The sequence below is a fragment of the Fopius arisanus genome, unplaced genomic scaffold, assembly GCF_000806365.1.
Source record: "Fopius arisanus strain USDA-PBARC FA_bdor unplaced genomic scaffold, ASM80636v1 scaffold00158, whole genome shotgun sequence".
Classification (NCBI taxonomy): Eukaryota; Metazoa; Arthropoda; class Insecta; order Hymenoptera; family Braconidae; genus Fopius; species Fopius arisanus.
Window position 1 is genome coordinate 1 of NW_011887897.1, and position 10,489 is coordinate 10,489.

At 33.5% G+C, this 10,489-nt stretch overlaps 1 protein-coding gene across 7 annotated transcripts in view; it reads left to right on the plus strand.

The window, feature by feature from the left end:
• The first annotated feature begins 2,390 nt into the window (after positions 1-2,390).
• The window catches only part of Sms (spermine synthase), a 184,674-nt gene continuing 176,575 nt past the window's right edge, over positions 2,391-10,489 (plus strand). For 3 of the 7 annotated variants that reach the window (XM_011314362.1, XM_011314358.1, XM_011314365.1), the window contains exons 1-2: positions 2,391-2,877; positions 3,048-3,336. In XM_011314362.1, coding sequence (XP_011312664.1) covers positions 3,055-3,336 — 282 coding nt within the window. In that variant the 5' untranslated portion in view covers positions 2,391-2,877; positions 3,048-3,054. Of the gene's footprint in view, positions 2,908-3,047; positions 3,337-10,489 lie in introns of all 7 variants that reach the window. The other 4 variants (XM_011314361.1, XM_011314360.1, XM_011314363.1 and 1 more) reach the window with 4 other exon arrangements.

Consider the following 10,489-nt stretch of genomic DNA (forward strand, 5'->3'; position numbering starts at 1 on the left):
CTACTCTACCGACACTGTTTGACCGACAAAACTTTCCATGTACAGTTCTGGTCATGGACAGTTGTGGAAATGGACAGCGCGATTCATGTACAGTTGTGCTCTCTGGTTTGTCACTATCCATGGACAGTGGTGACTGGTAGTTGGCACCACATAATTGAAAATTCATTAGTTTTTTAATTTAGATCAATAGTAGGGCCTTTGTACATCATTGTAATACCATTAAAAAATTTTGTAGACCCTTCATTATTTTTTAATTAATTAAACAAAATAATGATCGGAAGTTAGCACCCCACCCCACCAATTTTTATTTGTAGACCGAGATAATATTAACCAATGGAAGGCAAATCGTTTGTAGATAATAAATAAATTGGTATCATCCTTCTACACCTGAGTGTTCATTAGATATTAATTAAATTAAAAAATGGTCTGTAGTGTTTACATCGGCGCATGCGCAGACACGTACCCTCGCACAGTTTGGCACCATGCACTTGGAAGCAATATCGTTCTTTAATTAACTTTTCAAACTTTTTTCTTGGTAAATATTTAGGTAGTAAATTGGTGAAATTTAGAAGAACATGATTACAATTTGAGACTAATTAGTTTTCGTTCAATTTTTTTTTCTTTTTTGTTAATAATAATGAGCAGAAGTTATTCTTAAAAAAATCAAAAATAATTGGAATCACAATCATTTTAAAATGCATCTTCTGTATGGATAGTTTTTAAAACAACCAAGTTGAAATTATCGACAAATAATTGGTTAAAATTACAGAACGAAAATAGGAAATAGAAAATACAAGAGTTCCAATCCAAAATTAAATTGTCTTTCGTAATGGAATATACCAAAATTTCAAAGTTGGTGTTAAACAATTAACTTTGTACCCCCATTGGCAATGCCCGTTCAAAAAACTCAATGAAAAGTCACTTATTAAAAGGTAATTAACGATCGCACGTAATTAAAGATAAATAAATGCAAAATCAAGGGAATGTCAAATCAGAATGGAATATCAATTTTGAAGACGTTCAAATATCTTATTTTTACAATCTCCCTTACATTACACAGCTAACTTTTTTATAACTGAGTGAAATAAGACATCAAATATTCAGGTTGTTGAAATAGTCAACATTAAAAGCCAAATATCTGCGTGAAAGTTCAAGACGGTTCATTTATACATTTTTATAAATAATTTTACATTTTGATACACATTTGGTTGACCCTACATCTATTCTTTCCTAATTACATGAGAGTGTAGTTAGTTATCTTCATCAATTAATCGAATGATGAATTCTAATTCATTTGAATTTTCTTAACGAATGTCGATAATGAAGAAAAGTACGGCCACATCGATCCATGGGAGTCCACGCATGCGCAGATGTACACATTGTCATTGATATCATTAATTAATTAGTATTTAAAGAACAATTAGGTCTAGAATGATAATTCAAGGATTATTTTTTACCGACAAACGATTTGCTCACGATTGCCAAGGTCAATTTGGTTCTACAACTGAAAATTAGGAAAGTCCGATGGTGACTTTTGTATATTATTTTCATTAATTTGTAAAAAATCAAAGAAAGGCCTACAAACATTTTAATCACTATTACAATGTCATACAAATGGTCCTCACAATTCCTCTCGGATGATCGAAAACACCATACTAGCTGTCAGTACCAGTGTCTGCGCATGCGCCGATGCAAACACTATAGACCTTTTTTTAACCTAATTAAAATCTAATGAATAATTACGTGTAAAAGAATGAAACCAAGGTATTTATTATCTACAAACGATTTGCTCCCCATTGGTTAATATTATTTCGGTCTACAAATAAAAATTGGTGGGGTGGGGTTCCAACTTCCGATCATTATTTTGTTTAATTAATTAAAAAATAATGAAGGGTCTACAAAATTTTTTAATTGTATTACAATGATGTACAAAGGTCCTACTATTGATCTAAATAAGAAAACTAATGAATTTTCAATTATACGGTGCCAACTACCAGTCACCACTCCCGGGCGATTCTGACTCAGCGTCATTTTCCTATTTCTAAATAGTTTTTTTCCATTTTTTGCTGTCGGATTAGTTTGTAGGAGTCTGAGAATCACCTGTCAATCACCTACAAACGATTCCCTATCGATTGAGCTATTGTTGAACTGAATTAGGTGAATTTTTATTTTTTGGGAGCTAACTTTTGTGTTTTTGGCTCCCGAAATTTAAAAAATCCATAAAAAAATCAATTGAATCTGACAAACGATAAAAATAGTCTGACATACACCGACTAACGACTGTCAAACGATTTGACTAAATTAAATAATTAATTTCCATTGATGAGTAGCCAACTACCCGGAGCTATATTAACCCCTCTCGTTTATTTGATTCTCATTGGTGTGGACTTTCTTCCTTATTGAAGTATTTTGTGCATGTACTAAAAATATCTTGCCTCCATTGACATCAAGCCTAAAGTTTGGTTTCCGATTTTTTAGACGAATTATAGAAAAATTATTAGTTCGTTAAAATAATATATGAAAACAGTAGATAAATACATATTTTTCGGTATTACATTCTCATTTTATTTTAGAAGAACGGTCGTATTCAACCTACAATTATTTTCTTTTCCATTTTTTTCAATTTTGGGCATTGTTTGAGTACCTTTTTAGTGGTCAGAAATTTGAAGTTCAGCGCTTCTTAAAATTCCACTGCGTATGTAAAATTATGCAAGAGAACATTCACAAATCGAATGTTGTGAAGGTGGCTTTGCATTATTAATAATATTAGCTTTTCGTACTGAGAACAATCCAATACTCTTATTCAGGCTTTAACCCATAAACGTGCGGTAGATTACTACAAGAATAATTTATACGCAATACACTATTGCTTCACTCGTAAGTTTAACAATCCTGAACATTTTTGCAGTAGGTTGAAATTTTATAATAAAAATAAAATCAATTAATTTGAAATTAACGTATGAAACCGTTTATGTTTGAACTCAATAACTTGCCGCTAATTGAGTGAGTAAAACATTTTTTTCTAATGTTCATTTAATTGTAACAAGGATCACAATGGTGGCTCATACTGTTCTTCTCGACTTCACTGTCTCTTCTAATGTGATAGCTGATATTGATAAACGTTCCGGCTTGAAATCGCTAATTACACGTGTTCTGAGTGATCATTTCAACGGGCTCCATGCTATGACAGAGTCAACAATCGGAGACAGCTTCTTCGTGCTTTACACTGGACCACGAGGCAGTCTTATCACTGTCAGAGGATATGCGGAAGGCCTCGTCACAGTTAATATTGAATACTACAAGGGAGATAACGAAGATGCCCTCATGACCTTCAAGGTATCGACTTTACTGTTAATTTATTTATTATTCATGACTGTATCAATCAAATGGTTCGACAGAAGAATTCATAACATTCGTTTATTATACTATGAAAGCAAATATGCTTTATCGTTGCGGTAACATACATTCAACGTCTGACCGCATTACATTTTGAGAAAAAAATTTCAAGTGGTAAAAAAGCCAAAAATGAGTATCTTTGAATTGTCAAAAACAGCTATTGAGCCCAAAAAAAGAGAAATGAAAAATGTACATGGAGACTTAATATTTCTATTTCCATTAATGTGCCTAATTGGTCAACATTTTGCAGTTTTTTTTTCATATAAAAAGAAGTTAAATTATTTCTAAACGGATGTTATTCCAGACATTCTCCCGTTCTTGTGGCTCTAAATTATCTAACATTTTTTTATGCTCTCAGTGAACATCAAACAGGGAAAAAATTTATGGACTTTCATATCAACAACAATTCTTTATTTATTCTAGTACAAAAAAAAACGGACAAAAGCGTTAATGTGCAGGAAAATGGTATAAATATTGTGGACAATGTTCGAGCATTTGCTTGGCTTATTTCCAAAATTGGAATTTCCTAGAAAAAACAGGGTATACTACTGGCACCGTAAAATAAGTCATTCGCATCCTTGATATTGAGTAGAAAAATGTCTAGAATTCGATAGCCATTGATCAGGGAGTCCCAGTCGCGTAGACGGCTGAGATCCAGTGATGGGAAAATTTCACTTTTTTTTATCTTGAAAAACTTATGAACTGTTCTACTTCTAAATATAAAGGATCATTTAACTTTGCACTAAAAAATGTTTCTGACCCAAATTGTGAAGAGATTTACAGAATTTGATTCTTCTATGTCTCAATTTGAATTCTCCAATTTAAATTTTGCTTAAGGCCCGGGTGGATCATCTATCGAACGTCATCTTTTGTTTAAATTTGATCTATTTAGCACAAAATATATTAAAATTTGGGATGAAATTTGTATTGCGGGAAGCACTTGAATGGACATGGAAAAATAATGAAGAAAAAGAGGACAAATTATTGAAAGGCGCTAAAAAACGATATTGTTTACAAGGGATGTACAAAATTTCTTAAAAAATAATAAAAATTACGTAGTTTACTATTGCATCTGGCTGTTACTGAATCTCCTGGAGAGCAATGGTAAGCAGGCTCATTATTTTTTAGTAAACTTGGTAGAGCCCTTTTAAACACTATAGCTCTCTAGCGCCCTTCAATAAGGGTCCCCCTTTTGTTTCATTAATTTTTTATGTCCAATCTTGTGCTTCCCTCAACACAAATTTGATTTCCAATTGTATGTATTCTATATATTCTAGGCGGAAATTATCAAATTTAAATAAAAGATGACGGTCGATAGATGGTCCACTCGGGCCTTAATACTTAAAAAAATTTTCAAGTACTAAATTCTTCACGACCTTGGACTTCGAATGCTTCAAGCCATACGTGAAAAAATTTACTGTTCATTGTTCCCGGATTTAATTTTTATAAGTTCCAATGAATGAGATTGATAAGTCATCGAGCAAATTTCACTAAAAATTGGTTGGGAAATTTCTAATATATCGTTTTTAAATCGCTAAGGCATTAAAGCACGATTATAAATCCATAGGTTTAATACCCCGTAATTTTGTAATAAGTTTCGGGAAGTACGAAAGGACTTCATATTTGAAGAAGAATCAAGTGCTATCACGTCTTTTAAGACTTGATCTATTTTCTGAAATTTTAAAGGGGAGGTCCGGTTGAAGTATCTGATTATCTCGTATATATATTTTTTTGTCTTGTTTTTTATCTGAAACTTTGGTGCAGTCCTGGATGAAAATAGCTTCAAGACATAAATGCATGTAGGTTGAAAATAAAGTAAAAATGAAACCAAAAATATAGAGACTGTGCTTTTTCATTAAAATCAGAAGATAATTGTACAAAAGCACAAGTTGGGAGTATCTAATTTGATGGAGCAAGGGGGGGGGGGGCGATAAAAAAAAATACCTTCCTGCGCGGTTCGTGGCTCATTGTTTCACAAAAGTCGTTCTCTGAAAAATGATTACATTTTTTTGAGATTTTTTTGGTTATAATTTTCTTATCTGATCATTGGCCACTGTCTCCGAATTAGGTAGCGAAAAAAAGGGGGGGGGGGGCGGTACAAGAAGTTGGATGAACGTTGCAGCTTAATTTTGATGTTCGGATGAAAAAACTTCTACTTCTTGTACCCTCCTCATTTCGCCAGCTACATTGATAGCAGATCGCCACTTCAATTTTTAGCTATCTAATTCAGAGACATGCCAAATATGAGGTAAAGAAATTATGGTTGAAACAATCTAAAAAATAACTAAAAATTTTTCAGAGACCAAAATGTTATACATATGCCCCATGTGCTGCGTACGGAATAATTTAAATTCAGCATATTTTTCGTCCGCCTCTCTTTCTCTCTATGGCTGAAGTGACAGCTGATCGCCATCCTAATTTTTCTATATCTAATTCGGAGACACCCGCTAATGATCAAGTAAGGAAACTATAACTAAAAAAATCTTAAAAATATTTAATAATTCTTCAGAGAGCGACTTTGTGAAATAATGCCACACCAACCACACAAAAAGCTGTTTTCTTTTATCCCCCGCCGCTTTCCCTCCTGCTTCATCAAATCAGATATTTTCAACTTGCGCTTTTGTACAATTATCCTCCCATTTTAATGAAAAAGCACGGACTCTATATTTCTGTTTTTTTTTTTACTTTTTTTCCAGCCTACATGCTTTTATGTGTTTCAAACAAAAAAGAAGAAGAAAAACTATCTATACGAGATAATCAGATACTCCGACTGGGCCTTAACATAGAATTAATACTTTTATTGAGCCGTAAGTGCTAAATAGACTCAGATGTACCCATTATTTATTTAAAAGTCCTGATCAATCATGGTTATACTGTACACCAGGGCCCGGCAACCTGGGCTCATTAGGCTCACGCGGCTCCCAAGCTTCGTTAGTCAGAGCTGGGAGAGGGGCCTCATCCGCTTAACAAAACTACCTGCTCTAATTCGATATCTCTCTCTGCTTGAGCTCTTGTTCGACGACACCGGCAGAGGGCCACCGTGGGATCCAGCGGGAATTTTGATTTTCCATCAATTTGAATTATAAATATAATTTTTTAAATTCGAAATAGGCAGCAATATGAGGAAAAATTATTTTTTCGATGTTTTCATGATGAGGAATCTGCCTTGACAATTATTTTGTCTCCAGACGATATTTGCAGCAATGAAACAAATAAAATAAAATACTTGTCCATTCCTGAGCTGGAGCAGTAACTGTACCCAATAATATGAAGCAAACAATTCGTATATGAATAGTGGTGTAAGTCTTATACCATTATTTGTCCACGAATTATTTTACGATTTAATTATTATATTATGAGCAATAGTTATGATAGTCCTTGCTGAGGAAATGAATAAGAATAAAGAGATATAAAAATGAGAATTCTGAGAAGAAACTGGCAATGCACAGAACTGAGATAGCCCATAATAAATGAGAAATATGCGCGAGATTTGCGATGAAACGGTTTTAGTAGAAAATCTCAATTTTCAATTTTTTTTAAATTTGTTGATCAATAATGTCCAAGGATTCTCCTCCAAATCTGCTCATGTCGAGGTAAAGTCTTTGAACTTGATTTTTTCTGATGACAGTTTTGGGGTTTGAAACGCGTACCAGTTTATTGGATATTGTCATTGCTTAGCAACAAACGAGGCAATATTCGAAAAATATCTCAAGTAAAACCGTTTTACTTGTACCACGTGACGGAAAATGCCAGCATTTGATTGATTGAAATTGGGATGAAAAAAACCATCAGGAATATAATATAATATATAATAGAATCTTCCAAAAATAACCCTGGCAAATTTTTATTTTTCACATTTAGAGTGGCACTATTCGGTAGGCAAATAATAATTGCCGAAAGCCAATTCCTAAATATATTCTTGAGGGTTTTTCATTGTAAATTTTAATTTTTCTATTTTCTATTTAAAATTTGAAACTGAAAATTGCGCCAATTCTGGCGGGTCAGCCATTTTTATGCGACTGGCACGCCACTCTACGTGGCTGGCTGCAATATCGTCACTACTGGGACTTATTCGCTCACAATGGTTGGCTAATTGGGTACCCATTAGGATAAGAGGATTATCCCGACCCTAGTAATAGGCTGGCTCCCGACTACCTGAAGGTTGCCGGGCCCTGTTCTAGGGAATAAAACTCGTAAGTATAGGGGAAATTGTCTGTGCTTCCTGAATTCATCCGCACGGGTCCGTAGCGGTGACGCATGAACTAGGATGGAGCCCGTGCTTGTAAGCTAATCAAGGAGCGTCAAGTCATCTAATATTTGTGACTTACCCTTTTACAATTGGAATCGATTTTTAATAATTTAATGATTTGAATATAACAACGAAATTAAAAATTTTAGTTTAGTTAATTTTTCAATATTTAGAATTCGAACATTTTAATCATAAATTAATTACAATGGAATCAATTTGAATCAATTGTTAATATTTAATTCAAATATTGCACCTAAATTTAATCTTTTAAATTAAAAATTTTCAGTGCTTCAATCTTCGAGCATTTTAACTTTTAATTAATTACCTAAATAACCTAATATTCGTGAATTACTCTTTAACAATTGGAATCGATTGTTAATAATTTAATGATTTGAATATAACAACCAAATTAAAAATTTTAGTTCAGTTAATTTTTCAATATTTACAATTCTAACATTTTAATCGTAAATTAATTAAACAGATAATTTAATGTTTGTAAATGACCCTTTAACAATTGGAATCAATTGTTAATATTTAATTCAAATATTGCACCTAAATTTAATCTTTTAAATTAAAAATTTTCAGTGCTTCAATCTTCGAGCATTTTAATCTTTAATTAACTACCTAAATAACCTAATATTTGTGAATGACTCTTTAACAATTGGAATCGATTGTTAATAATTTAATGATTTGAATATAACAACCAAATTAAAAATTTTAGTTCAGTTAATTTTTCAATATTTAGAATTCGAACATTTTAATCATAAATTAATTACAATGGAATCAATTTGAATCAATTGTTAATATTTAATTCAAATATTGCACCTAAATTTAATCTTTTAAATTAAAAATTTGCAGTGCTTCAATCTTCGAGCATTTTAATCTTTAATTAGCTACCTAAATAACCTAATATTTGTGAATGACTCTTTAACAATTGGAATCGATTGTTAATAATTTAATGATTTGAATATAACAAACAAATTAAAAATTTTATTTCAGTTAATTTTTCAATACTTAGAATTCGAACATTTTAATCATAAATTAATTAAACAGATAATTTAATGTTTGTAAATGACCCTTTAACAATTGGAATCAATTGTTAATATTTAATTTCAATATTGCACCTAAATTTAATTCTTTAAATTAAAAAATTTCAGTTCTTCAATCTTTGAGCATTTTAATCTTTAATTAATTACCTAAATAACCTAATATTTGTGAATTACCCTTTAACAATTGGAATCGAGTGTTAACATTTGAAATAAAATATTACCTCCGAATTTAAATTTTTTATGTAATATTTTTCAATAATCAACTTGAATGCGTCAATATAAACTAAAACATGCATGTTTAAATTATATTTCGTTGAGGAAAATTACTATGATTAACTAACACAAGTAGTGTAAGAACAACTACGGCGCCCCCCACCCAGAGTTACTCAGACCCCACCACTGCACTGGTCAGAGTAGCACGACTCCAACACGAGTGAGCGGTGGGGTGGGAGTAACTGTGAATGCTGTGGGTGCGTCATAGTGGCTATCACACTGGGAAATAAAAACACAGAATTTAATTTATTAATTTAATATATTTTCCCCAAAAAATAATGACCCATGAATTACACAGTTTTTCTTATAGACTACTTACATTTTTGATTCCACGACGTACAATTAATAACCACGTCCACTAAACAACTTTCCCTCGGGGTTAGTAGCACGTTTTTTCTTCATAAATGCATCGTGATATTCGCTCACTAGACGATCATTAGATATGAATCGATCAGTGAATAATGAATAGAACTTCTCAGCAGTAGCAAACATAGACATACAATGCAGAAAAAGTATACAGTATTGTCCACATACGCTTGACTCGTGATGCTGGAGCTGCTGGATGCTGCACTTGAAGAGTTTACAGTTCTTCCGGAGTCTTGCAGCGTGCTGGGGCACGATGGGAGGTAGTCCGAAGCTGTCGAAGTACCATCCTCGACCATTTCGATCAACGTACATGGCAACCCAGTGTTCTCCTGGCTGGGTGTGGTCATGTGTGTTCGCTACTATAGCAGTCTGTTTCTTCCACACTGCCGGAATCTTGTCTGCTTGATACACACCGACCGTATGATTCGGTATATACTGTAGGGCTTTTAGAATCTGCACCGTGTTCATCAGCAGCAGTAGCAAATTCCTGTTTGTTTAAGTACTTTAATCCTTCCTCTTTCGAAGTCAACCACGCTTTGATTTGAAGGACTCGGCGCATAGCACATATAAAGGTTCTGTGATTCAATGTACTATGTATGAGACATGACGGGACGGTCGCTGATGTACAAGCGAATAGTGGCGATCTGATGTGTCCCTTCAAATTGATAACATCTCGGGTAAGAAGGGCGGCAGTGAATTTCGTTTGTCGGCAACCATAGGTGTATACGTATTTCATTCCTTTGGTGATGGTTCGCAATACAGCATACACATATTTAGATGATGCTTTTCCTTCATACCAATCGATGCCGTGACGTGTGATTGTGAGCTGGTTGTTCATCCTCTGAATGTTAGGAGGAATCGCCGAATACTGGTATTCAGGGTAAATTACCCAATGCCCTATCGGACGATGTTGAAGTCACTGCCACTTCTTTTGGTAGGAAGGTACCATGGACACCGACGACACCCTCGTAATGAATAATTACACCCGAATCTGAATTACTGCAGGCCATTGTTATACTCTCCTTAGAACTTTCTACTTTGAATATTCAGACACAACTGTTCAGTTGAGCGATGATTCAAATCCGTTGTATTCAGAAAAACTGCTGATCCTGCAAAAACGGCTGCGCATGCTCTGATCATGATGTTTATGCATAAT